The 27,965-nt window shown below is 48.8% G+C and overlaps 2 protein-coding genes across 6 annotated transcripts in view; one reads left to right on the top strand and one right to left on the bottom strand.

Moving 5' to 3' along the window:
- Positions 1 to 48: 48 nt before the first annotated feature.
- Positions 49 to 27,765, top strand: LOC118093451 (deoxyribodipyrimidine photo-lyase). Of its 3 annotated transcripts, XM_035132565.3 has the most exons (11): positions 59 to 320; positions 2,021 to 2,487; positions 4,534 to 4,679; positions 5,946 to 6,128; positions 7,827 to 7,985; positions 9,313 to 9,511; positions 11,820 to 11,972; positions 12,520 to 12,641; positions 13,807 to 13,966; positions 22,881 to 22,950; positions 27,387 to 27,765. In XM_035132565.3, the coding sequence occupies exons 2-10, from the start codon at positions 2,145 to 2,147 to the stop codon at positions 22,937 to 22,939; spliced, it is 1,524 nt and encodes a 507-aa protein (XP_034988456.3). In that variant the 5' UTR covers positions 59 to 320; positions 2,021 to 2,144; the 3' UTR covers positions 22,940 to 22,950; positions 27,387 to 27,765. The 3 variants fall into 3 exon arrangements, with proteins under 3 accessions (XP_034988455.3, XP_034988456.3, XP_034988454.3); XM_035132564.3 differs by lacking the exons at positions 22,881 to 22,950; positions 27,387 to 27,765 and adding an exon at positions 14,164 to 14,769 and having other exon boundaries at positions 49 to 320; XM_035132563.3 differs by lacking the exons at positions 22,881 to 22,950; positions 27,387 to 27,765 and having other exon boundaries at positions 13,807 to 14,769.
- The window catches only part of RUBCN (rubicon autophagy regulator), a 49,319-nt gene continuing 36,016 nt past the window's right edge, over positions 14,663 to 27,965 (bottom strand). For all 3 annotated transcript variants that reach the window (XM_088669315.1, XM_035132559.3, XM_035132561.3), the window contains 8 exons: positions 27,129 to 27,261; positions 24,743 to 24,888; positions 24,093 to 24,157; positions 23,017 to 23,255; positions 21,858 to 21,919; positions 20,437 to 20,590; positions 19,023 to 19,116; positions 14,663 to 18,934 (listed from right to left, as the gene is read on the bottom strand). In XM_088669315.1, coding sequence (XP_088525441.1) covers positions 18,768 to 18,934; positions 19,023 to 19,116; positions 20,437 to 20,590; positions 21,858 to 21,919; positions 23,017 to 23,255; positions 24,093 to 24,157; positions 24,743 to 24,888; positions 27,129 to 27,261 — 1,060 coding nt within the window. In that variant the 3' untranslated portion in view covers positions 14,663 to 18,767. The remainder of the gene's footprint in view (positions 18,935 to 19,022; positions 19,117 to 20,436; positions 20,591 to 21,857; positions 21,920 to 23,016; positions 23,256 to 24,092; positions 24,158 to 24,742; positions 24,889 to 27,128; positions 27,262 to 27,965) is intronic.

Below are 27,965 nucleotides of genomic sequence, written 5' to 3'. Positions count from 1 at the left end.
GACCCTCCCTTCCCGCCACGTGCTTCTGGCAACACAACGCGTGACGTCAGAGGCCCGCGAGCGTAAAATGTTGCAACGTTCCATCCGCTCGACGATTCATTCACAAAGTTGAGTCTGCCGCCCCGGGCCTGGAAAGCGAGGCTGCGGCGGCCCCTGGCGGGGTTCCGCTTCCCCGATGATGCTGGGAGGAGAAGCGGCAGCGGGCGGGCGGGGCTTCCCGGAGCCAAGCCCGCCTCTTTCCCCGCCCAGCCCCCGCCGCGTTGTGTAAGCGGGGCCTGGCGCGCGAGTTAAGGAAGCCCACGCGGAGAGCTCTGCGCCCGGTGAGTCGTGAGTGCCGGCGAGAGGGGCCGATCGCAGCCCCTGTTCGTACCCCCATCCAGGGCGGGTCTTGCCGCCCCCCTTCCGTGGCTGCACAACGTAACTTGTCCTGTTGACACTACTTTGCAGGGCCGTTGTGGGAATGAAGGGGGCAAGGAAGGCTTGGTCTGTTACTTACTCCATCCCACCCCCGCAAAAAAAGTGTGGCCAGGATAATAGGGGCGGCTTAGCATTCTTCCCTTTCTCCCCCAGCCTCAAATCCAGAAACTCCCCACCCCACCCCCGTCGAACCCTACAGGACAAAGGAAAAAATGAGGAAAAAATAACAGAGCAGAGGAGCAATTGAAGGGGAAAGAGGCAGCGATCAGGAGAGAGAAAAGCACAGGGGGGAAACGGAGGCGCCTTGGCAAAGGATGGGTTTAACCATCCTGTGTTTCTTCTCCTTTTTCAGAAGCAGTTCCTTAGTCTGGTCCCTCTGACTCACTGCACAGACCTGGTCTAGCTCTCTGCTCTAGAATAAGCCTGAATAAAACAGTCCATTGAAGTGGCTGAGGGCAGCGGTTTTTGCTCGCTGCTCCAGACCACCTTCACCAAACCGGCCCTTTAAGGTACAAACTCAGGAGTTGCCTTAAGTTGCCTTAAGTGAGTTCAACTAGTGGCCCAGTATTGCCCACTCTGACTGGCAGCAACTGTGAAAGTTGTTTCCAGGCCAGCCACCTGTGTTTTTCTCTCTCTCTCTCCCCCCGCCAGGGTTCTGTGTGCAAAACATACATGACCACATAGCTACCAGCCACCAAAGAGCTTAGGCAGGGCTGGATTCAGGGTCGTGTGGTTCCCCAACACGGTGCCAAGCTGAGAGGGCACTAAACAACAACAATAAAATAATTTCTGTTTTTGTAATAATGTGAAGTTTCAATGAGCCTGTTAAGAAGATCCATTAAAAAGCAACTGTACCAAAAATAATTATTGTGAAAATAAGAATTTTTCCCCCCTCGCTCAAGACACAATATTTCCAAAGTTCACCCTGGCTTAGAGCAGGGGTAGAGAACCTCTGGCTTTCCAGGTGTTGCTGAACTACAACTCCCATAATCCCTACCCTTTGGCCATGCTGGCAGGGGCTGATGGGAGTTGTAGGCAGAAGCTGGGAGGCCACATGCTGGACGAAACCAGCTGATCCTTGCCTCCATGAGGAAGGGGTCAGTAGCCTTGGATGCTAAATGGAGACCCCATGCCCAGAGACAGTCTACCTCTGTATAGCAGATATTGGGGACAAACCACAGGGGAGGGCTGTTGACTTCACATCCCGATTCCCCAAAGGCATCTGGTCGTTCACTGGGGGGAAACGGGAATGGGATTAGAGCAGCCTGGTACCCTCCAGATGTTCTGGAGTTGCTGTCTAAAATACCTGAAGGGCCAGGTTTTTTTTATTTACTTTATTTATTTGCTGTATTTCTGCCCCACATTTTCTCCCAAGTAGCTCAAGGTGCTGCACGGGGTTCTGAGTTTTCTTTTTCAAATCTCTGTGAGGTCGGTCAGGCTGAGAGGAAATGATCTTTGTGGCCAAGTGGGCATTTGAACCCTGGTCTCTACCAGGTCGTAGTCCGGCACTCTAACCGCCACACCACACGGGCTCTGGTTGGAGATGGCTGGAATGGAGGCACCCATAGCCTGATCCACCAACTGTCTTCTTACTTGCTTGCAGGCAGCTTCCTCCTTCCAGCCTGCTCCCCAGAAGGGTCATCGCTTGCGTCTCTGCCCATTCCAGCCCCAGCTGGGTCTCGTGGTTGGCGTGCAACCTCTCTGCAGTCCCCGGGGCGAGGCCAGCCATGTCCCAGAAGAGGAGAAAGCGGAAGCCAGCCGAATCAGCGGAGCCTAAGGAGGAAGGGGCAGAAGAGGGAGCCATATTCCCTGATGGGTTGGAGAGCGGCGGGAGGTTGGCATCAGGGGCACCTCCTGGCGCTAAGAAGGCGGCTGGGGAAGGGGGTGTGGGAAGCGGAGGGTCTGCCACCCTGGCAGAGGGCGTCAAGCGAGCCCGCCTGAACGCGGCGCCCTCCGTCGCAGAGTTCAAGTACAACAAGAAGCGCGTCCGTCTCATCTCGCAAGGTCCCGATCTCAAGGAAGATGCTCAGGGCATCCTCTACTGGATGTCGCGAGATCAGAGAGTGCAAGGTGAGAGCTTGGCTGGCGCCTGGGATCTGCAATCTTTCCCGGCTTATTTTTGGGTGGGTGGGTCTCCGAGGGCTTTCTGGCGGTTCCCTCTCTGCAAGAAGCGAAGTTACAGGGAACCAGGCAGAGGGCCTTCTCGGTGGTGGCGCCCACCCTGTGGAACGCCCTCCCATCAGGTGTCAAGGAAATAAACTATCGGACTTTTAGAAGACATCCGAACGCAGCCCTGTTTAGGGAAGTTTTTAATGTTTGATGCTTTATTGTATTTTTAATATTTTGTTGGAAGCTGCCCAGAGTGGCTGGGGAAACCCGGCCAAATGGGCGGGGAATAAATAAACAACAATAATAATAATAATAATGCTGTATCCCCCCCAGCCCCCTCTTCCCCCTCTGTGTAATTGGTGGGATGGAGTGGCTGGGGATGAAGGCTGGCAAAACATTGGGAAAGAGCATCCTTGCCATGTATAAAGCAATTTCATTGTGGCGAATTCAGGAGTGCCGGCTCCCTTCCTGATACAGCCACGCCCCTTCTAAGATTATGCAACCTTCCCAAGTTACACAATAGTTTTATAATTATGCAATTATACAGTAATAAACAACTATAGGGGTGCATTGCAGTAATTAATGCTGGTCTCTTTGTGTTGCCTTTCGGCTAGATCTAATATTTTTTGTGCAAACAGGGTCTTTTTTGTAAAGTTTATTTATTTATTTCATTTTATAATGAGTATGAAACGCAAGAGAACAACACACTCTCCTTCCTTGGAGGTTTTCAAGCAGAGGTTGGATGCCTATCTGCTATGGATGCTTTAGCTGAGATTCCTGGATTGCAGGGGGGTGGACTAGATGACTCGTGGGGGTCCCTTCCAGCTCTGCAGTTCTATGATTCTAGCACTGGATGAAAATTTAAAAATGTAAACTAAAAAATGGGCATGTGGGTTAAAATAACCAATTCTCAAGTATCAGATTATCAAGGGTGGCTGATTCAAGGGAGCGCTGTAGTATTTGCTTTCTGGGTGACGTTCCTGTGAAGTTCCCTTGTACGGAGCGGAAGTTGCACACAATTCCCTTGAAGCACCTTTCGCTTTCAGTGTTTAGATTGGGAGAACATGGTGGCTAAAAATATCCCCCATTCATGCTGATTGGGCAGCCCTAGGACGCTGGAGATTGAGACCCTGCTGCAGAAATAGCAACAGGTCTCCAACCACCTGGGGAGAGGAAGGGAATCTCTATTTTTATTTATTTAATTTATATACTGCCCTATACCTGGAGATCTCAGGGCGGTGCACAAAAAAGATCACAGTACATAAAATCAACATAAAAATAATAACCCCCCCCAAAGAGCCACATTTTTAAAGGGTATAGGGCAGGCATGTCCAACAGGTAGATCGTGACGTCTGCGGTACATCACTGGTAGATCATTGGCTCCCTCCAAAGAAGCTGAACAACTGTGACTCCCCTAAAAAAATCTTAACATTTTACCTCCCCCCCCTGAAAAAACTCAACAACTTTGACCTGAACCCCCCAAAAGGGTGTAGATCACTGTCAGTTTTTAACTCTGTGAGTAGATCGCAGTCTCTTGGGAGTTGGCCACCCCTGGTATAGGGTGTTGATCAGGTCAACCAAAAGCCTGGTTAAACAGAACGTTTTTGCCTGGCGCCTAAAGGTGTATAACGAAGGTGCCAGACGAACTTCCCTGGGGAGAGCATTCCACAGACAGGGAGCCGCTGCAGAGAAGGCCCCGTTCTCGTGTTGCACCCTCCGGACCTCTCAAGGAGGAGGCACACAAAGGAGGGCCACAGAAGAAGATCTCAGGGTCCGGGTTGGTTCATATAGAAAGAGGTGGCCCTTGAGGTATTGCGGTCCTGAGCCACACTGTATGCCACCAGCTGTCCTGCCTTCAGAACTGGGGCACTCGCTCCCATGAAGCTGGCACAGAGGTTTGGAGAAGCCCAAACGCTGCGTGTCTGTTGCGCCCCCTACACTCCCAGCCACTGACCCCCTGTTGCGGAGCCGTTCCTTTAAGCTTTTCCCTGCTCTTTCTCTCCCCAGATAACTGGGCCTTTCTCTACGCCCAGCGACTGGCCCTGAAGCAGAAGTTGCCGCTGCATGTCTGCTTCTGCCTGGTGCCCAAGTTCCTGGAGGCTACCATCCGCCATTTCGGCTTCCTGATCAGAGGCCTCAAGGAAGTGGCCGAGGTACCGGCGTTGCGTCAGGAAGGTGTCAGAAGTGGTTGTAGACTGCGGAGAGGTTCTAGTGGGCAAGCTGCCTGCAGCATGAATTGGGGCACTGCAGCTTCTTCCCAAGTGCCCATCAACTGCAGACAGTTGGGAAAGGTTGATGGGAATCTTTCTCCAAAACATCCTGAGGGCACCAGGCTGCGGCCAGCTGTCATAGATAAGTCATTCGCAGCTGCCTGCCGGAAGCTGTAAATAGCCTGCGAGCCCGACGCAGCTGTAGGCAGAGGAGTCTTCCCACAGCAGCTCTGCATGAGTAACTGCTCTGGCCTTTCCTTTGGGGTCTCTGTGTCAGCTGTGGCTGGATCGTTCACTTACCCAGCAGAGCAACCCATTCTCCAAAGAAATTGATTTTGGGGTCAATGAAAGAGGCAGTGCTCTGGGCTTTTCTCTTTCCATTTCAGGGGAGTGCTCAGAACAGAGACTCGCGCAGAAGCCCAAGGGTGGGACTCCTCTCGCAGCAGAAATATTTCTGTGCTCTTAGTCTTTTGCACACCAAGTCAGCCTTTTGGTGGGTGTTAGTGAAGTGTGCCAACTTCACTTTTTTGATGGGGCAGGGGGGATGACTTAAGTTTTCTGTTTGGGAAACTTAGAAGTTGGAGGTTTATTTGGGTACTTGTGTTGCCGGGCAGGTGTATGACTGCAGCTGTGCGACAGACTTCAAATAAACAATTGGTACCTGAATAGTTGCACTCGTAGCCAGGATAGTCACGACACGGGCTTGTATTTATGCGTGCAACTAAAAATCTGTGCCTGTGAGAGCTTTGGTCCTTTTTGATGGACACCATAGCTCAGTGGAAGGGCCTGTGCTTGGAATGCAGAAGGTCCCAGATCCAAACCCTGGTATCTCCAGGTAGGGTTAGGAATGACCCGTTTGACAACCTGGAGAGTCACTGCCACTGGTCTGGTATGAGGCAGCTTCCTGTGCAAACCTGATATAATGTAACCGGCTACCGATTCAAATTCACTCTTCGTTCAAAACAATGAGGACTAGAAACTTTTATCTTTTAGGAGAGGACCACCACTCAGTGGTGGAGCACATGCGTTGCATGCAAAAGGTTCCAGGCTCAGCCCCTGGCCTCTCCAGGTAGGCCTGGGAGCTGTCCCCTGCCTGAAACCTTGGAGAGCTGCTGCCAGCCAGTGTGGTAAATACTGAGCTAGACTAAGTCGATATCACGAGCTTCCTGTGTGACCAAATATTCTCTGCTTCCTTTTCATGTCTCCTAGGAGTGCAAGGAACTAAGCATCCCGTTCCACCTGCTCATCGGCTTCGCAAAGGACGTGCTGCCCTCCTTTGTGACGACCCACGGCATTGGCGGGGTGGTGACGGACTTCGCCCCCCTCCGCGTCCCCATGCAGTGGGTGCAAGATGTCCAGGAGAGGCTGCCACCTGATGTGCCCTTTGTCCAGGTAGGGAGGCCTGGAGCCTGGCAGCTGGGATAACAATTATAATTATAATTAAAGAACCTTTTAATGAGGGTGAAAGAGGAGAGCGCAAAATATGGTCTGAAGCTCAACATCAAAAAAACCAAGATCATTGCCACTGGTCCCATCACCTCCTGGCAAATAGAAGGGGAAGAAATGGAGGCAGTGAGAGATTTCACCTTCTTGGGCTCCTTGATCACTGCAGATGGTGACAGCAGTCACGAAATTAAAAGACGCCTGCTTCTTGGGAGAAAAGCAATGACAAACCTAGACAGCATCTTAAAAAGCAGAGACATCACCTTGCCGACAAAGGTCCGTATAGTTAAAGCTATGGTTTTCCCAGTAGTGATGTATGGAAGTGAGAGCTGGACCATAAAGAAGGCTGATCGCCGAAGAATTGATGCTTTTGAATTGTGGTGCTGGAGGAGACGCTTGAGAGTCCCATGGACTGCAAGAAGATCAAACCTATCCATTCTTAAGGAAATCAGCCCTGAGTGCTCACTGGAAGGACAGATCGTGAAGCTGAGGCTCCAATACTTTGGCCACCTCGTGAGAAGAGAAGACTCCCTGGAAAAGACCTTGATGTTGGGAAAGATTGAGGGCACTAGGAGAAGGGGATGACAGAGGACGAGATGGTTGGACAGTGTTCTCGAAGCTACGAACATGAGTTTGACCAAACTGCGGGAGGCAGTGCAAGACAGGAGTGCCTGGTGTGCTATGGTCCATGGGGTCACGAAGAGTTGGACACGACTAAACGACAATAATAATAATAATAATAATTTATTATTTATACCCCGCCCATCTGGCCGGGTTCCCCCTGCCACTCTGGGCGGCTTCCAACAAAATATTAAAGTACAGAAATCCATCAAACACATTAAAAGCTTCCCTAAACATGTGAACTGGGGTGTGAACTGGGGAGAGCTGCGGGGCAGTGGGGGTATGTCCATGGTGACACGGATGCGTGGTTCCCTCCAAGGAGCATTCCACCACCTTGCCTGGATTCCTGAGTTCATAACCTCCGTCATGTTCACTGAATCTGACAAAGGAAGCTTCATCCCAGAGAAGCTGATGCCGCAATTAATTGGTGGCTGTTAAGAGAAGATGTTGTCCAACAGCATCTAGAGGGCACCAGATGGGCAAAGGCTGCTATAGAAGTTCCTAGGATCCTTCTTTCCCCTGCCTCTACACGTTAACACGAAGGTCCGGCTATTCAAATACAGTGCATTCTCAGGAAATCATGTGTTAGGCAAATGTTTGCAGAGTGAGTCAATCGTTTCCATTAATTCCTATGGGGAAATTTTTAATGCGTTCCCAACCACGGAATTTGACCCCCAAATGACGAGAAAACCCTCTGAAACTTTGCAAAAGGCAAATAAAGCGGGAAAACGCTGTCTTGTTTGTCTGATCTCTCCAGCCCCTTCCCTCCCATCATGGTTTTTGGCAAAATGGCTGCCACGAAGCAGGAAAACACAAAAAGTAAGGTTTGCTCAAGGCTGCTAATTCGTTTACAGCACTACATGCAGGTCTGGCTGTTTGGATATCTGAATCTGCGGTGTACATAGCAATTCTATGAGGCTTGGGTATTAATTCCTTGGGTTTGGATAAGTGGATTTTTGTATAACGAGTGTTAAGATAATGGGAGTTGTGTGTGCAATTGCAATTTCTCTTGCTTTGCTTCTCCAGGTCGATGCTCACAACATTGTGCCCTGCTGGGTGGCCTCCGACAAGCAGGAGTACGGGGCCAGAACTATCCGCCGGAAAATCCACGACCGGCTGGCTGAGTTTCTCACTGAATTCCCACCTGTCGTCAGGCACCCTTATCCCGCGGAGTTCCAGGCAGAGGTAGCAGTCGATATCGGGAGCAGGGATCTGGGTTGCTTTTTGTGGGGGTTTTTTACAGTTGTAATTATTTGCAGGCTGCTGCAGACATTCCAGCAGGTCTCCCTTAGCCCTTCATTGCAGCTGTGGCAAACTTGGGACAGAAAAGTTGTGGAAAGTCTGTAGCTCAGCAGTAGAGCATCTGTTTTGCCTGCAGAGGGGTGCCAGGTTCAAATCCAGACATCTCCAGGAAGTGGTGGGAGAGACTCCCTGGAGTGTGGACAGTAGTGAGCTATATGGACCAATAGTCTGTCTCGGGGTAAGGGAGCCAGTGTGGTGTAGTGGTTAAGAGCGGTAGACTCGTAATCTGGTGAACCGGGTTCGCGTCTCCGCTCCTCCACATGCAGCTGCTGGGTGACCTTGGGCTAGTCACACTTCTCTGAAGTCTCTCAGCCTCACTTACCTCACAGAGTGTTTGTGAGGAAGGGAAAGGAGAATGTTAGTTAGAAAGGGAGGGAGGAAGGGAAAGGGAAAGGAGAATGTTAGCCGCTTTGAGACTCCTTCGGGTAGTGATAAAGCGGGCTATCAAGTCCAAACTCCTCCTCCTCCTCCTCTTTGAGATTTACACAAGGCCACGGGTATGAATACTCACCCCACAAATGCGTATTTATTTTTTACCATCTGTATTTTAATAGATTTGCTTTTATATTGTTTTAACCCTGTTGAAGTTTAATTGTATACCGGTATATGTTTAGCTTTCTTGTATTTTTGTAAGCTGCCTCGAGACCTGGGAAAAAGACGGGATAAAAATTAATTAAATAATGATGATGATGATATAATAATAATAATAATAATAATAATAATAATAATAATAATAGCAAAACAGAATAATAGAAAAAGAAGTGCCAGGGTTCATCAACGGACTTCTCCCTTGTTCTCTTAGAATAGCAAAAAAAGCCCTGAATAATAGTATTATTTTTATTCCATAAAATTTATGCGCCGCTTGATTGTCCTCAAAGCAGTTTACAAAAGAACAATAAAATTATAGGCAACAAGAGTTAAAAACTGTTTAAAATATTCAAAGGATTAAAATCAGCGGTAAAATCTATGTGTCTGGGTAAGCCTGTCTGATCATTTTTATTATCGTATTCTTTGTAGACTGCTTCGAGGTCTATAAAATTAAAGCGGTGCATGAATTTAAGAAATGAAATGAAAATAAGATAAATGAAAAGCCGAATGGTGCCCACGCTCCCATTAGCTCTGGGATGGTAAGGATTGCTGGAACGTCCTTGGCCTGGAGAGCTGCTCCTTGCTGCCGGCTTTCACCCCTATTCCTTCTCTGACTCTGCAGCCTGTCGACTGGGACGCCTGCTATGCCAGCCTGCAGGTCGACCACTCCGTGAAGGAGGTGCCCTGGGCGCAGCCAGGGACAGCTGCCGGACTGGCAGTGCTGGAAGAGTTCATCAAGGAGCGCCTGAAGTTCTTCGGCACAGATAGGAACAATCCCAACCGGGCGGCTCTGAGCAACCTCTCGCCCTGGTTCCACTTTGGTGAGTGGGGAGCTGGTCCTCTGCAATGCCTGGGTCAAACCCTTGAGGGGTTCAGGGGTGGCCAAACCCTGGGTGGGTTGCAGATCAGCTCTCCGCTCTGCCCAAAAACGTTTAGGGTTGGTAGCTACCTCTCTTTCAAATCAGAACCAGTGAAGGCAGTGAAGGTCCTGTGTGAGTGCCTGGAGGCGGTTGGAGGATGGATGGCGGCTAACAGATTGAGGTTGAATCCTGACAAGACAGAAGTACTGTTCGTGGGGGACAGGAGGCGGGCAGGTGTGGAGGATTCCCTGGTCCTGAATGGGGTAATTGTGCCCCTGAAGGACCAGGTGTGCAGCCTGGGAGTCATTTTGGACTCACTGCTGTCCACGGAGGTGCAGGTCCATTCTGTGTCCAGGGCAGCTGTTTATCAGCTCCATTTGGTATGCAGGCTGAGACCCTATCTGCCTGCGGAGTGTCTCGCCAGAGTGGTGCATGCTCTAGTTATCTCTCACTTGGACTACTGCAATGGGCTCTACTTGGGGCTACCTTTGAAGGTGATGTGGAAACTACAGCTAATCCAGAATGCGGCAGCTAGACTGGTGATTGGGAGCGGCCGCCCAGACCACATAACACCGGTCCTGAAAGACCTACATTGGCTCCCAGTACGTTTTCAAGCACAAATCAAAATGTTGGTGCTGACCTTTAAAGCCCTAAACGGCCTTGGTCCTATATACCTGAAGGAGCGTCTCCACCCCCACCATTCAGCCCGGACACTGAGATCCAGCACCGAGGGCCTTCTGGCAGTTCCCTCATTGCGAGAAGTGAGGTTACAGGGAACCAGACAGAGGGCCTTCTCGGTAGTGGCACCCGCCCTGTGGAACACTCTCCCAGCAGATGTCAAGGCAATAAGTAACTACAGTATTCTACTTTCAGAAGACAGCTGAAGGTGGTCCTGTTTAGGGAAGTTTTTAATGTTTGATGCTGTACTGTTTTTAATATTCGGTTGGAAGCCGCCCAGAGTGGCTGGGGAAACCCAGCCAGATGGGCGGGGTATAATTATTATTATTATTATTATTATTATTATTATTATTATTATTATTATTAGCAACCCTTAGAAGAAGCAGCGGTATATGAAAGAGATCTCCATTGGTATTAGAATTTGTGCTGAGACAGGAGGAGCAGAGGAGGACTCCAAAAATATTTAGGGTTGTGGCCTTCTAGATGTTTTGATTACTGCAATGCACTCCATGTGGGGCTATCCTTGGGGTTTGGTACGGAGGCTGCTAGGTTGGCTGTGGGGGCAAACCACCGCCAGCGTATAACACCTTGCTTGCTAGATCTGCTCTGGCTGCCAGTTTGCTACTGGGCAAATTCAAGGTTTGGGTACCAACATCTGTGGCCCTGATGCCCTGGTCTGCTGCCCCAAAAGAGGGAGTGTTGTGGGAGTAATTGGGAGCAGGGGTACCAAAGAAGGATGTCAAAGATGCCAGAGTGATCTGTTAGAGCAAGCCAGCTTGCCCGTTCTGCCAGCCTCTGTAGACATGGGACGGACACCACAGCAAGGAGATGGCTTGTCCGCACCCAAGGAAACCGCCATCCATTCTTTATACACTAAGCAGCATAAGTCCTTTTGGCCAGGCCTTCCCATCGCTTCACCTGCCCAGATGAGAGCATAGGTGGCAGATACCCAGTTCTTACAGATAATTCGCCTTTCTGGGCTCAGAGCCCAGCACCCCAAACCCCACAGATAAGGAGAACTTTAAAAGCAAGCCAATTAGCTTATATCAATGCATGTGAATATAAGCATATATGAGCTCGTGTTTACAACTACCAATTAATAGTGGCGTTATCTTGACTACGAAGATGGCAATTGTACAGCTCAAGACCAGGTTACTTGAAAGAGACCCCTTAGGCACCTAGTAGATTAATAATAATAATAATAATAATAATAATAATAATAATAATAATAATAATAATAATAATATATTATTTATACCCCACCCATCTGGCTGGGTTTCCCCAGCCACTCTGGGCAGCTTCCAACAGAATATTAAAATATAATAATCTATTAAACATTAAAAGCTTCCCTAAAAAGGGCTGCCTTCAAATGTCTTCTAAAAGTCAGATAGTTGTTTATTTCCTTGACATCTGATGGGAGGGCATTTCACAGGGCGGGCGCCACTACCGAGAAGGCCCTCTGCCTGGTTCCCTGCAACCTCACTTCTCACAGGGAGGGAACCCCCAGAAGATTGCTGTGCCCTGCTGGAGAATCTCTCTTGCAAGTTCCAAAGATCTCAGAAGCCCACTGAACAGTAACTGCCCTCCACAGGTCAAATCTCTGTCCAGAGAGCGATCCTGGAGGTTCGCAAGCTCCGTAGCCGGTACAAGGAATCGGCAGAAGCCTTCATTGAAGAGGCCGTGGTGCGGAGGGAGCTGGCGGACAATTTCTGCTACTACAACCCGAACTATGACAAGGTAGAAGGTAAATGGGCTCACCTGTTTTGCCTTTCTCTGCTCCGCAAGGACACCTCTTCTGCAATGCTTGCCTTTACATGGGATATGATAATGCAGGGACACAGGTGGCGCTGTGGTCTAAACCACTGAGCCTCTTGGGCTTGCCTATCAGAAGATCGGCGGTTTGAATCCCTGCAATGGAGTGAGCTCCTGTTGCCCTGTCCCAGCTTCTGCCAACCTGCCAGTTTGAAAGCACGCCAGTGCAAGTAAATAAATAGGTACCACTACGGTGGGAAGGTAAACGGCGTGTCTGTGCGCTCTGGCTTCCATCACGGTGTCCCGTTGTGCCAGAAGCGGTTTAGTCCTGCTGGCCACATGACCCGGAAAGCTGTCTGTGGACAAACACCGGCTCCCTCGGCCTGAAAGCAAGATGAGCGCCACAACTCCATAGTCGCCTTTGACTGGACTTAACCATGCAGGGGTCCTTGACCTTTTTACCTTTTTGATAATACTGCATTTTAATAGGGCCCAATGACTTTTTAACCGTAATCTTTTATGCCTTGTACCATTCAAAGGGGCTTACGACTGGGCCAAGACTACTCTGAAGCTGCACGCCAAAGACAAGCGACCTCACTTGTACACACTGGAACAGCTGGAGGAAGGAAAGACGCACGACCCTCTCTGGAATGCTGCGCAGGTAAACCTAAACTCCAAAGGTGTGTGAGGACCTGTCTTTGGATGGGCATGTGCTGGCTTCCGAGCAAGTGCCTGCCACGTGCTTGGAGATCTGCATCTCCCTCTCCAATAATGCTAAAACTCTTTGCATCAGCAGCTCGATCGGAATGGAAAAGTTACACCCTACCTTGTTAAGTGGTACAAATCTCTGCTACCGGATGTTGTGATGGCCGCTGGATTAGATGGCGCTAGAGGTCCCAACTAAAAGAAGAATGGCAGCTTAAGTTGACAGAATATGCACAGCTTGCAGATTTTTACACACAGAATAAGAGAACAAGAACATACGTTTAGAGAAGATTGGAAAACGTTTATTGAATATATGGGAAATAATTGTGTACACTTGAAAACATTGGCAGCATTAAGATAAATTCAGCAGTGTAAATAGGTTTTGATGGATGTAATAATGGAATACTGAATGGTTTAGTTTTTTATAAAATATGCAGGGATTTATGATATGTCAAATGAACCATGGAAAGAGAAGAAGGGAAGTTGTTGATACTTTAAGGATGTTTAAATGAGTATTTTAAATTCTGAAGCAGAAAATGTCTGTTTAGCCATACTAACTAAATGGGGAGCCTCCATGTTCAGTGGCAGACTACCTTCTGAAGGGCAGTTTCTGAATGTGTAGAGTTGTTTTTATTTCCTGCTTGTGGGGTTAAGAGCATAGGACCCACATCATCCCTGTGACTGTCATTAGTTTTAACTATTTTTGATTCTGAATTTAAAACTGTTGGAACCCACTCTGGGATCGGCTGTTGAAGGGCGTGTGAACAATAGTGATGGAGCAGGAAGAGATGATGGAGAACTTCCTTCTCACCATGGCCAACCAGCTGCTCCTATGGGATACCCATAAAGTCCCCCCTTTACTTGCCTTTTATCTAAACCAGTGCGCCCCAGTTTTTTGGGCCACCACCCCTTTGGTTCCATAAGCACATCCCCAGCCACTCTGGGCGGCTTCCAACAAGGTATAAAAGAACACACCAAAACATCAAAAGCTTCCTGATACAGGAAATCATATGATGGTTCATCTCTTTGACATCCAATGGGATGGCATTCCACAGGGCAGGTGGCACCTCCCAAGAAGGCCTCATCCATAGCTCATCCATCTTTCCATCCCTCTGCTTCAGCTCCAGATGGTTCATGAAGGGAAGATGCACGGCTTCCTGAGGATGTATTGGGCCAAGAAAATATTGGAGTGGACCACTTCGCCAGAGGAGGCCCTGAAATTCTCCATCTACCTTAATGACCGCTATGAACTGGATGGCCGGGACCCCAATGGATACGTAGGTCAGTCATGGGAAGAGGCTGGGTGGTTAAATCATAGAGTCATAGGGTTGCAAGGTGCCCCAAGGGCCAATCTAGTCCAACCCCCTGCAGACCAGGACTCAACCAGACCTATGTCTGTGCCAGCACACTGCAGAGAAAGGTGGGAGGAAGAATGCAAAAGCAGAGACCCGTTTGTTCTTTTTTTCCCCCTCCATCAGGCTGCATGTGGTCTATTTGTGGGATCCACGACCAAGGCTGGGCAGAGCGGGCTGTTTTTGGCAAGATCCGCTACATGAACTATGCTGGCTGCAAGAGGAAATTTGACGTTGACCAGTTTGAGCGCAAGTACAGCCCTCAAAAGTTCTCCCAGTAATCCTCAAATGGCTAAAGGGCAAGGCTTGACGTCTCCTTTTTCACAGCGGCTGAGGCCAGCCTAACGTTACACGCGGCTGTAGTGCAAAAAGGCAGGTTTTGTTCACCGTTTTAAGATGGTGCGGAACAAGAAGCAACAGTAGGTCAAGCTGCGTTTCTGAAGCCTCACTCTCTACCTGCTATGCAATCCCAAAGCTGCGTGCCACATAGCAGACAGGTTTTTACAATGTTTCTGCATGGCAGAATGGTGGGCAGGAGATGGCAGCCCAGCAAAGCCAGAGCCTGGAACCTACGAATGAGGCGGCATTCCCATGTTCGACGAAAACAGAGACCGCAAAAACAGCATGCTTATTAGTATAGTTTATTATGGACGGCATTTCTGCAGTTAACAGCAGGTGGCTATCCGGTTTCAACTCTGCTGTTAACTCTTTATAAAGAACTTTCACACACCATTTACAATATGGACAGCAGTCATTCTGCAAAACCGTGGGCACACCAGAAATCAATCACAGCTTCATCAGGGTTGGCCATTTGGCTTCCTAACCATTCTGCTGTGCATTACATTCTCCCTTTGTGTGCTTTCCAGGCATTGCAGAAAGGAGACTGTGCAATTATCACGCAAAAGGAACAAAAAGCCACAACCTACCACCCCCCTTTTGGAACTTAGATCAGTGCTTCTAGAACAGCTTTTGCCAACCTGGTGCCTTCAAGATGTTTTGAGCTATTCTTTCCTCATCAGCCCCCAGGCAGCAGAACTGTACCGCCCAAGGCTGATGGCAATTATAGCCCCATAGCTAGATGGAGAGCACCAGGCTGGCAAAAGTCTGTCCTGGAAAATAGCTTTTTTTTATAGAGGGCCTTACTGACAAACACAAGAAATGTCATCAACAGAAGTGCTGACAATTATATATAATAAAAAAACCCCCACCAAATTTCTTCTTAACTGTAAAGGATTGCAGTGTGGATTTACAATCTTTTGAGACTGTTCGTGACACAAGGTTGAGGGCTCGCTCACCTTCGTTTGACGATGGTCACATTAAAATAAGAAAAAGATACTTAGCCAGGCTGTCACCGTTTGAGAGAGAAAAAAATCTCCAGGATTCCATATCACTTTTCTGTTCACGGCACATTTGGGGGCAAATAGCCAGAAGGGTGTGATATTCAATAGAGAAGGCAAATGTCCAGGGGTTGGGTGGGCACTGATCTGAATTGGACGTGTATCTAAAGACTGAAGCCCTATAGTTGCTTTCTGCCTCCCCTCCAGAATAAAATGGGCAAGTTAAGCATGCTTCTTTAAGTGCATGATTAGAATCAAGTGTAGTTGGGCCCTGGAATAAGTAAAAATAATTCCGGAAAGGCAAGGGGGTGGCAAGGGGGAGCTCCAATCCACAAAAGAGAGTCATGTACTGTTTTTTAGCAGTCAAGGGAACTGATGTATGTAATCAAGATAACAGATGTTGTTCTTCAGCAGTTATCTATCTATATGAGAGGCTCTTAATTGAAGCAAGTTAGGGCTTCAAAATGCATGAAATACTCCATGCTGCTGCAAACCTGTCACTACTGTGTTTTTAAAACCTTAGCTCAGGAATTTTTTGGGAAGCACTTTCTGCAGAGTTCTGATCTCAAGAGAATAGTAACAGGCTACTGTAGGACTTGTGAAGGCACAGGAAATGGGAGGAGTGGTCCCGCAGTTCTCTTTGAGACACAGCAAATTCTGTCTTTGGGGGCGGGGAGAGGTGGATGGACCGCCCCACTGCCACCGAACACCAAGAACCCTCTTGTGATAATACCCAAGGCGTTCAGTCGGCAGGGTGCTTGTGGTGTGCCCCCACCTCCATCTTGCAAGCACCCACCCTGCTGAGAGAGTTAACCTGTGTTCCTGGCTCCTTGTTCCTTCACTTCAGCTGGTTCAATCACCCATATTTCAGACCGCTAGTTCAGCAAACCACCGACTTTTTCTGAACATACCCTAAGTCAATTATTTCCTTTATAAATTCTGGACGTGGGCATACTCTGAGCAAACTACACGTGGAGCTAAAAAACCAACACATAGATATTTCAGCCTTTCCAAAAGCAGCAGCAAAAGGCTGAGGCTCTAAGCTGGAGGGCATTAAAAGGGTGCCACTGAATTAAGCAAGTGGAAGCCACAGGGCAATACCTTCCAAGGCCGTGTCTGAGCAGAAGGGGGCAACTTCCTGACACTGCAAACATTCAAATCTTGTTCTTAGAAAAAGCAGATAGAAGGAAGACTACCTTTATATAGCATTCTTTAAGTAAATCTTCACAGAGCATCACTGTGTCATTTTGTGCACTTGTCAACTGTATATCCTGCTTAACGTATCTCGGTCAGGGTTTTTCTAGTGTATTCTGTATAGTTAAAAAAATACAGTAGCTAAAATGACACAGCTATCCATCTTTAAAAAATGGGTCTTGCAGTCTAGGTCAGCACATATGCTACCTCCTGCAGGAGATTCTGCTGTGTGCTAGTTGAATGACCTATGCCAAAAATGCCACCTCCTTCCTCAGGACATCATGCCATTTCTACCTACAGACCACACTGACCCTCACTAACATCCACAAACCAACTGTCCTTTCAGACTGGGCCACTTCAAACGTCCAAGAACCAGCTGACTTTGAAGGTCTGGTCATATTGCAAGGAATACATACAATCTCCAGCTTACAGGCTGGAATACACAGGAGACTACTCTGAAGGATCACACCACACCATGTGCTCTGCTAGGAGGTTGTTATGGATCTACATCTCTCTGCTGAGGAACAAGGTGCGGGAAGCAGAGGTGGGCAAGAAGGTGCTAGGAGAAAGCGTTGCAAAACAGGAGCAGGGCAAAGACTATAAAGACTAGTTGGTGTGGACGAACCCTACTTGATTATAAAGCACAGCCACATTTCAAGGACCAAATTAAAGGGATCTGACAAAGAGGCTCAACTATTAATATGAGGAAAGGAAGTTTTGTTTGTGTCTGAATGAACCCAAGCCATATTCAGTGCAACAGGCCAGCTAACTTCCCTTCAGCCCCTAATTCTAGCAGAATGACTGGTGGTTAACAAGAGAGCACCACCTCACCAGCATGCCGGAAGACTTGTCTTCTCCAGATTAGCACTCCTTCCAGGACTGCAGCTCCCGTTGAGCCTAAACAGCAGGAGGATGAAGGCTGCTTTAAGCGCTGCTCCTAGGGACCCTGCTATGCTTCTGCAAGAATGAGGAAATGAACTGCAATCTTCAGCACCATTTCTGCCCCCCATCCTACTAAATAATTGCCCCTTTCCATCCCCATGGCCTGCTTGATCATGAAACGTGACCAGTAATGGGAAATCTCCTGTACCCTAAACCCTAAACAACAAAAGGCACCTACCAATTTACCATCAAACCTGGGTAAGTCCTAGAGGTTAGGTGTCAAGACAGAAACACAGCAGAAATATCAGCAGGAGAAGCAAATGCATTGCTGCAATAGTGTCAGAAATCTTCTCTGATCTAAGGAAGAGCCCAGAGTTTAACTTCCACGATAGGAAAGCCACAGGTTCTGCCCTATGTAGGCTTTAAATTGGAATCCCTGCCAAAACCAGCATCCTGGAAGGGTACAGTTATTTCTGCAAGCTGCCAACTCACATTTCCCTTGCAAGGAAAAAGACTTTTTAGGCAAATTGGAAGAAAAGGTGGTAGGGAAGGAAGCAGGAGCTAGGTCCTCTCTAATAGGGTATTGGGGTGTGCGGGCAGATCATTCTGAGAAGAGTGTGGGAACTATCACTCCACCCTCCTCAGCTTCCCCCACTAGGTACCAGCAGATTTTCTACACCCCCAGTATTCACTGTAGCTAGGCAGCTCCCGACAGAATAAAATGGCAGGTTGATTGCCCCTTTCGGTTCTCTGGCTTCATTCAGGCACAAAAAATTAGGGCCAGATAAATGACATTCAGCAGCAATGTATACAGTGTTATAGGCAGTGGTTTTGGCAAAAGAAAAACATAAAAGCTGCCTCTTCTGGCACACAGCAGCCAATACAGCAAATAACAAGTTTCCACGTGGGCCGTTTTCCCTTTAGGAGTGTTTTGGAACTCGGCCAGGAGCTCAGCCACATAAGCCCACCAGCATCACCCACCAGCTTCTCCCAAGTGGCATGTGGGGAGAGGTTCAGGCGCTCAAGGCAAAGCCAGCTGCTACTTTCTTTGTGGTGGCAGCGAAGCTGGACTCCGCAGTGCATCAAAGTTGGTGCCGGAAACAGCAAGCAAGTCTCTCTGTTCCTCGCCCTGTGGCTCAGACGGAAGGGAAGCACCGAAACCTCCCGAGGCAAGTGCAAAATAACCCTTTGGGGGAACCCCCCCCCCCAAGGCTCCCATCACGTTGGTCTAGTAGCTGTGGAAGAGTCAGTCTGAGTTCTCTGTCAGTTCAGTCCCTGGAGGCAGAGGCCACGCACCAAGTCACAGCCTCTCGTCTGTCACGTGGCTGCTCCTTCAATGGCCTCCTCCTCCTCCTCCTCCTCGTAGTCCGAGATGTCAGCCTCCATTCTCTGCTTGGCCAGCAGCTCCCTCCGCGCTTGCAGCCGCTCGCATTTGGGGCAGGGTCCTGAGCGGAAGCACACCTTGTGGTAGCAGGCTCTGCATTCTGCAGGGGGAGAGGAAAATGAGCAGCTAGCAAAATCGACTCAACATCTCAAACCCCCAGCCACAGGGGATGCGGCTCCCGTTCTCACCTTCGCATGTCCTGCACTTGTTCAGCTCAAAGGGGAAGAGGATGTCCTCCTCGTTCTGGCAGAACTCGCAGATGAACCCCTTGGCCTGGCACAGCTGAGGGGGAGAAAAGGAGGAAGCAGAGGGGAGTGAAGGAGAACAGCCCAGCAGAAGCTGCAACCCCACTTCTGAAGGGACAGAGAACCCCTGGATCTGTAGCATGTGCACACACAGAGAGAAACAAACACCTTGCCTCGCCCTCAAGCAACCTCCACGGGCATCTGTTAAATGCTGGGCACTGTAGCTCCACAAAAGTGGCAAGTGATCTCTAACAAGGCTACCTGCCATCTCATTAACTACCATTGCCAAGGAATCACAAACTCCCCAGTGAAAATCTTGCCTCAGCCATTGAGGGCTTTAGGCAAGCAACAATCTGCAGCACAGAAATAATTCTGCCGCATCTTAACCAGCTGTTGTTGTATGTGCCCGTATATATAGGTTACAGGTCATGAAAAGTTGGATTATAGCAAGACTCTGTATGTGATTACATACTGTTGTATCCAACAATGGCACTGCACTAGGATTTGCTGTTGTTGCAATCAATCAATCAATCAATCAATCAAATTATAATTTCAATCTATTACCCAGGGTCCAGGGCTGGTCACAACAATTTATAATTCAGTATTTACAACAGCTGAAACAAATTCCAGTCCCAAGAACAGGGTGGATCCTGAAAATACTTCCCATGTGTCAACAGCTAGGATAAAGAGAGGGGCACCTTCAGAATGCCATGGAAACAGTAGAGCGAAGGTGCCCTACACACCTCTTTGGAGAGGGAATTCCACTGCCGTAGAGAATGACTTCTCCTGGGCCCCACCCCACCCCAACTTCTGAAGGTGATGGAACTACCAAGAGGGTCACCTCTCCCCATCACTGGCAGGAAGCATTTCTGCTTATGTAATGCAAGGCCCCCAATCTTCACAAGTTCTGCCATACCTATTGCAGTCCTCCACACCATACTGTTCTGCAGGGTCCCCATGCCAACACTCCCAAGGTTCTTTCTTGTGGGGGTGAGGGGAGATATGGGAGAAGCCAGAACAGGTGCTGTGTTTCAAATGAGCTTCATCCCAGCTTCAATTTAGCAGTGCAGGTGGTGCTCTATTACAAGAGGTCTACCAAAGTTGCCCTCTCCGTTGTGTGCAAGAGTGATTCTAAGTTCCTCCACCGATGTTCCCATAGAGATTGCAGCTTGAACTGCCTCACTAGGAAGATCAGCCCCCCTGGCACCCAGACACACACCCAGAGCACTGCCTGGGAAAATCCAGGTCTCCCTGCAAGGCTTTTGTGCGAAACTTGACCCAGTGGAGAAACAAATACAATACAAATTGGGATGACGGGAAGGGGCTGAAAGGGGGGGAAAGTAAGAAGGTTACCCACCATGCATTTCTCAACGTGCAGGGTACCTGCCTTGAGGAGCTCTGTCAAGCAAGGAACGAGCTCCCCCTTCTTGGTGGCACTCAGGTCATTCAAGGAATAGAGGTGGAGGTCTTCTGTCAAATGACCTGGCACGGTGTCAAAAGCATCCAGGAGCCTGCAGGACCAAGTCAGAAATCGGCAGCATGACAAAGCAGCCTTGTTCTGTTCTGAATGCTCCTTGCCCTCACTTAGTGAATATTGCAGCCAGACTAGTTGATGCAAGTGAAGGCTGCTGGCAGAGCTCTTTCATAGCTCAAGCCTACACATTTCCCATCTATCGTCTCACTGCCCTTCTGCTCCTTTCCCTTGCAATGGCGATTCTCCATTTACAAGTTGTATTGCTTTTAATATTTTGTCAGGAGCCGCTCAGAGTGGCTGGGGGCTGGGGCAACCCAGATGGGCGGCATATAAATAATAAAATTGCTGCTGCTTCTGCTGTTACTAAGGTTCATTCCAACAACCCAGCAAGATCTATGCATCTCTGATCTATGCATCTCTGCCCAAACTGTCATGTGTGACAAGCTGAACACTTGCTGGGAATCTGCTGCCGCTCACAGCTTTCCAACTGGCCAAATATACACAGCAGTACAATCTTCACACGTGACAAGCAGACACTGGTATACAATGCGCACCCCTATGGACAGAAGCAGAGGAAATTATTCCTCAACCCCACTGACCAGGTGGAGTCAGATGACAGTTGCAACAGACTTCTTGCCTTGCTTAAGCTCAGGTTAACCTAGAGGTTAGCAAGGAGCAGAAGAATGTGTATTCTGCTCAACATAGGGAGGGTGGAGGTGCCTGAAAGACTAAAAGTGAGGTACAGAAGTTCATATGCAGGTGGCGGCGGCCCAGGTTCCTTGTGGTGCAACAGCATGTCCTATAGACGTTCTGGTTCTGTAGGAGGAGATGCGGAGAAACGGGTGGTGCTGTGGGACCACTGAGCCTTGGGCTTGCCGATCAGAAGGTCGGCGGTTTGAATCCCCGTGACGGGGTGAGCTCCCGTTGCTCGGTCCCAGCTCCTGCCAACCTAGCAGTTCAAAAGCACGTCAAAGTGCAGGTAGATAAATAGGTACCACTACAGCGGGAAGGTAAACAGCGTTTCCGTGTGCTGCTTTGGTTTGCCAGAAGCGGCCTAGTCATGCTGGCCACATGACCTGGAAGCTGTACGCCAGCTCCCTCGGCCAATAACGCGAGATGAGCACCGCAACCCCAGAGTCAGTCATGACTGGACCTAATGGCCAGGGGTCCCTTTATCTTTACCTTTAGGAGGAGATGTAGCTATCTGGGAGGAGTGCCCTGGGCAGTTGACTACTGTTTCTACGCCCCCCCCTCCACCCCCATTGCTGGGCTTCTGTCATTTTGTTGCATCCCACAGCACTTACGCTTTTGCTAGGCGGCAGGTCTTGAACATGTTCTTCATGTGGTACAGCTGGATTCTCAACAGCTGGAAAAGACCAAGTGGGAGGGAAAACCTCAGGTTGGAAGGCTTCTTTCATTTTAGAAGAATCAGGTATGTGCGTTGCAGCAAGGAGTTGAACAGAAACCCAGGCCCAGGACTTGGCCCTGCCTCAAAAGGGACTTTTGAGTTTCCCCAACCCAGTGGGATGCATGGTTAAAAAAGGAAGGGGGAAATGAAAAAGGGAAATTAAAAAACAACAAGCAGGTGCAAGAGCTAGAAGCAGTAACAATTGGACTACCCCAGGCAGGTTTGGGTATGCTTTGTCGCTTTAGAAACGCCAGCCTGTGTAAGTGGCATGCAAATTCGCTGTATCTGACAGTTTTGGCTTAGGTTACTCATTTCTGTAGTTCTGGGGTGGAGCAGAGTATTCTGCAGGGCACTGTAGCGCCACGCCCCAGAAATCCTGTCCTTTCTGTTGCTCTGAGATTTCACCAGGCTTCAACCACACACTTTCAAGGTGATCTGCACAGCCTTAAGGGTTAGAAACTTTATATAAATATTTTAAAGCACTGAGATTCTGAGGATGCTGAATCCTGTGCTCAGTAACAGTTGCTGCACACACACGATTCTAGGGGTGGGGAAAGCTACTATTAAAAAAGCAATTTACATCAATGGAAGGCTTTGAGCAGAGGTTTAAAGAAAGAAAATGAAAATGAAGGGGCTCTGCAAATGTGCTTGGGACACATTTTGGAACCCAGGGAATTGTGGGATTTGCAGTTCTAAATAGGGATATGTAACAGAATTCAAAAGCACAGAAAGCCAAAAGATGCTTATGCAATAATGGCAAATACAATTTAATTTATGTATATTAAACTAACACATAATTTAGAAGAGCCATGTTTCTTTCTTAGGTGCAGGCAAGGAACTTTGCAGGTCCTCATTTGAAACATAAGCTATAAAGTCCCACCAGGTTGCATAACGTTGTTCCACTTGTTCTTTGTTACAGAATTCCCAACCTTTCTCACAAATCTACAGTTCCCAAGACAGCTTTGGCAGAAGCCCTGACACTTAAACAGGTATAAAACCTCTACCTGCAGGGCAGGGATGGCCTCACGGGGCAGCTCACACTCAGTCTGCCTTACCCTGACTTGGTTGAGTGGCTTGACCTTGCGGTAGAGGGCAGTGTTGATGTCCTGCACATTGAAGAGGGGGTCGCTCCAGATCTTGCTTAGCAGGTCCTTGGAGAAATTGCTGATGCAATATTTGCTGAAGTCCCACTTGCGCAGGATGCGGCTGGGGATGAGCATCTGGGCGTTTTCATGGCAACACTGGCAGAAGTATTTACCCAGGTACTCACAATAGCGCATGCGCTTGATGTAGTCTGAAGGGACAGGGGTTGGGGAGAGAGAGGGAGACAGAAGGAGAGAGAGAATTAATGAATGAATGTGTATCCTGCCCAAGGTGCCAGTTTCAACAACCCCAGTGTAGTGCATGCGTACATAAATATATGGAATGTGAATTTTGTCCCTACCAGTTCATTATTTGAACCACATCAAAGTTGGTTGATTATATTCTGCTTTTCTGTTAAGAACCAAATGACCAACAGTAATTAATACACAGACGCCCACTCAAATCAAATTAATACCACCCACCACCATTGAAGACAAAATCTTTGAAGATTCAGGCAGTGTTGAAGAAACTGCACTAGTTGCCAAACAGCTACTGGGCCATGTCCAATTACTTCTTATTATGTGAAAGACTGCCTCCCCCTGCATTCAGTTATAAGATCAATTCAGGCCATCTGGGAAAATTCTACACATGCCACTGCACCCTGTAGAATATCCGAGGATGGTGAACTGAAAATAAGCATTTTTTGCTATTGCCCCTTATTTTGGAATGCCCTTCCCTCTGTCATACATGAAACAGCAGCTAACAGTTGCTTTAGATGTCTTGTGAAGGCTTACCTTTTGCCTGGGCTTTCCCCAACCCGTAAGTTCAGACCTTGCATGAAATGCTTTGAATCCTACAATTCCTGTTTTATATGCCTCCATATAGTTGTTTTGCTGGTTTAAAAATAGGGTCTTTAAAAATCTTGTACACTGTGTAAGAGGTTTCTAAAACATTAAGCTGTCTATAAAGTGCTTTTTAAAAAACTAAGTAACATAAAATAACATAGCATAAACAGGGCCTTAAGAACTCTGCCAAATCCATCACTCACCAGGGTCTGTCCTGATGCCACATCCGGCACAGCGATAGTTCTGCTTGGCCACTGCCACCTTTCTCCTGCAGAGACACAAAACATGTGCTATGTACATGTGCAGACAGAGGATAGATAGATCTCAACCTCCTATCTTGGGGGGCTGGGAGTGGGCTGCTAAGGAAAATGTTATGAGGATTTAACAAGCAGCATTTGAACATGTAATAAAAAAACCCCTCTACATGGCCATGCAATGTTATTATAAAGGACAGAAGACACTTGTCTGTTTCCAAGCCTGTTCTTAAACCACAAGGACCACTAGCTTTCTGAGAAAAGGCCTGTGCTTGTAGAATGCCACCACCCACCAGACATGAGCTAGGGAAGAGGCCACGGAGAGGACACTCTCACAAGTCGTCGTATTTTGGCTGGTCATCAAGCAGATCATGAGAAAGCCACCTCCCAGCCACTTTCTCATCCTCTGGTAGATGGTGCAACAGTCTGACTCAGCATAAGGCAGCTTCCTTTGTGAGTAAGGCTTCCATTCCTAAAGAGGGGGGGAAATCCTCTTGCTGCTGTTGGCAGATTCTAGCAAGGGCATGAATGGGCATATTAGGAAAGAGGAAGGGAAAGACAGAGGATGCTGCAGGCTTGAAAACCACCTGTCTCCTTACGTTGGTGTTGGGTGGATATTGAAGATTATCTGTGGTCGGGGAGGCGCCCACTCCAAGTTCCCTCGGACCCGGATACGGAGTTTATAGATGTCTGCGTGTTCCCCATCGTCGGGAGAGATGGGCACAGAATCGGGAATTGGCAAGAGCTGCAAGAGGAGAACAAGACGCACAATGCAAACATGCACCTGCAGAATCTTCTGGAAATAATTTAAGCACTAAGTAAATGCTGCTAAGTAAATGCTGCTATAGCAATCTCGTGGCTATTCCACAATCCAGTGGTAAACTGCTACGTGTGACTGCGTGCTGTTCTTTTTCCTTACAATCAGCCATTGTCAGGCTGGTACACATTCCATGTTATTTCTGTTGCACAAGTGCAGAATCTCACGTCACGGTCCCCTCCCTGCCCACCACCCTAGCTTTTCAAATTTCACACTCACGTGAAACTTTGTAATCCCAGAGTGCACACGACCTTAACAAGAGGGCACCATGGAATTCCTGACTGCTGAGAGAGCTTCCTTTTGCCATTACCCAAGAGGAAGTCGACAATCAGTGATCCCTTGTGAATAGAGCCCACTGTCAAACAGAGAATGTGAAGTGGGGAGAGCAACAACAGCCCCAAAACTACAGCAAACGGAACAGAGCAGCATCTTGCAGAGCAACTCCAGAGCAGAACCTCAGGTCACCAATGAAGTGCCTTTGTAAAGCCAACGCAGAACTGAACTGCAAGGGGACCAAGGAGTGGGAGAACAGCCATTGTTTGGGCTCACATCGGTGCTTGTTAGTCACTTCCAGCAGCGCTCAAATGCTTCACTGTCTCCAGCACAGAGTACTAGCGTTGGGTAGGCGCTTACACCCCACTGAAGTATATAAACAGGGCCATTATGCTTGCTGCAATTCCTCCCGGTGTGACTTGCATGACTGCTGCCTCCCTAAAAGGCCTCATTCTCTCACATACAAGCAAAGCCTGCGGTTTGAAATAGACAAAATTAGAAGAACACACAGAACTTGCTTACTTTCCATAAGGAGCGATGCAGAGCTCTGACGTTCCACACCCTGACCACACACTCCTGCACAGCCTTGGTTTAGGTACTGGGATTTCAACCAACACAGCCCATGTCTACTCAAGTTCCTTATGGCAGCTTTAAGGGCTGGAGGCTTTTTGCTTTTAAAACATACCAAGATTCTCAGGGTGCTGAATTCTGCATCAAAATGCCCTGCTGTGCCCCAGTGCTGTAGGACTCTAAGCATGCCTAAGACACCCTTCTTCCTCCAGCCACTGACTTCCCGCAAATCAAGAAGCTGTCAAATGTCAGCAAAATCACACCTTAGGTGGAGGCCGAGGCATGCAGCCTGGACCCACACATTTGGGTGGCTACTGATTGGTGCAAGTCACACTGAGCTGGCTTGTATTTGTAGTCTTTTGGCTTCAGGTGTGGCCAGCCCTGGTTATAAACCTGATTTTCTACTGAGCAGCCACAACAAACCACTCTAAACCAAGGCCTTCCATGCAGAGAGCGCAGCCACAACACTCACACACCCTGGCCCCTTCAGATGGGCCATTCATAAAGGCTGTTAGAGCACGCAGTAAACATGACACTCCCTGGGCACACTTCCCATTCGGGACATACCAGCAGCAACTTTTTGCAAAGCTGCCTTTTCTTATACCACTTGGGCCGCCTAAGAAGCCTTTTAAGAGACAGTCTCGGGCCCTGAAAACCAACAGCAAATGATCTATCAAGATGGCTCCCTGAACAAGTCTTCCCTGCTCCAGGAACAGAGGTGGGCCTGGTGAAAGCTTTTGGAGGCACTTCAGACTTCCACTCTCCTCCTGTTGAAACATCCTTAAGATCTTTTGCTCAATAGCTCTGCGTGTGGGTGCAGAGGAACCTGTCCCAACACCACAGCTAAATTTCACAGACCACATAGCTCAGTTTTATAAGCCACAGCCCTGTTCAGTAGTCAAGGTCCATGAAAGAAAGGGCACAACACCAATTCCCAGCCTCCTTCATCCAGAAGTTTTGGACTACAACTCCCATCAGTCCCTTGGCCACGTTGGTTCCTGCTCCCTACCAATCCCAGTGTCAGTAGTATCTCCCCACTGTGTTGCGCAGAAGTACCGTAGGTCTTGGTGCCCTTGCCACCTGAGCTGCTGGGTGGGCTGGCCTACCTGAAGTACTGGGACTGCTGCCCTTTGCCCTTTTAATCTAGAGTGGTTGCGACCATGCTTAAATGCCATCACACCCAGCACATTAAGTGTTTGCTGCCCCCTGCCATAAAGTGGCTAAGTTTAAACCACCACTAGAAACGGGAAAGGGGGGGGGCAGAGCACAAAATGACTATGCTGTTCTGGCCCAGGGTAGGTGGGTGCTGAACTCAGGAACCCTACCTTCTGCGGGGCATCTTGCTCCGGCACAAGCCATTCCAGTTCGGAGGCTGCAGGGAGCTGCATCCCTTCGAACTGCTTCAGCAGGCCCATGGCCACCGCCTCCGCTGAGTTGGAGTTGAGGAAAGAGTGGAAGCTGTTGGACAAAGCAGCAGAGATTAGCACAGATACAAAGCAGTGGGGAAGGGGGTTCCTCTTGAAACCCCACATGCCCCATGAAGCCTTGGGCTTAATTCCTCACTCTTCCATCTCTTACTGCAGGGACAGGAAACCCGTGGCCCTCCAGAAGTTGCTCGACTCGCCACTCCCATCAGCCCCAGTCAGCATGCCCAACTGGCCCAGGAGCAGTGGGGATTGTCATCCAGCAACGTCTGCAGAGTGAACATCTGCCTCCCCTTGTTCCTGCCTCACTTAAAAGCGTCCTAAGGACACTGCACTTTCGCACATCTGGCCCTCATTTGTTATTTCTGCCCCTGTCCCAACCAAAATATAGAACTGGGGCCCACGGCCAGTTGCAGGAGCAAAATCAGGCCCTCCCATCAGTCGTGCCTCTGCCTGTGGAAGTCTCCACTGAAGACCCAAGCTGGCACCTTTGACACCTCTCTTGCCGTAGAAGCAATAAACCAGCATTTCTGGCTCCAAACCAGTTCCTTTTATCTACTTGGAACCTGCCCCTGGACACAATATACTGCCACCATCTGCGAGACTCAGCCTAGCCAGAACCTCAGCAACCTGCAATCTGGTCCTCACCCATTCCTTCACACTGGGAAGCCAACCCAGGTGCAGAGCTTTAAATCCTTGTCATCTCTTGGCCCTGATACTACCAGAAATGGCTCCCAA

The sequence above is a fragment of the Zootoca vivipara genome, chromosome 5, assembly GCF_965207765.1.
Source record: "Zootoca vivipara chromosome 5, rZooViv2.hap1.1, whole genome shotgun sequence".
NCBI lineage: Eukaryota > Metazoa > Chordata > Lepidosauria > Squamata > Lacertidae > Zootoca > Zootoca vivipara.
Note: the sequence above shows the minus strand (reverse complement) of the source record. Positions and strands in the feature narration are given on the sequence as shown.

Excerpts from the sequence above, each read along its gene's own strand:
- LOC118093451 (XM_035132563.3), top strand. The coding sequence starts at position 2,145 with ATGTCCCAGAAGAGGAGAAAGCGGAAGCCAGCCGAATCAGCGGAGCCT. Across the intron at positions 4,680-5,945 it reads GCCTCAAGGAAGTGGCCGAG|GAGTGCAAGGAACTAAGCAT; the intron begins GTACCGGCGTTG and ends CATGTCTCCTAG. Across the intron at positions 12,642-13,806 it reads CTCTCTGGAATGCTGCGCAG|CTCCAGATGGTTCATGAAGG; the intron begins GTAAACCTAAAC and ends CCTCTGCTTCAG.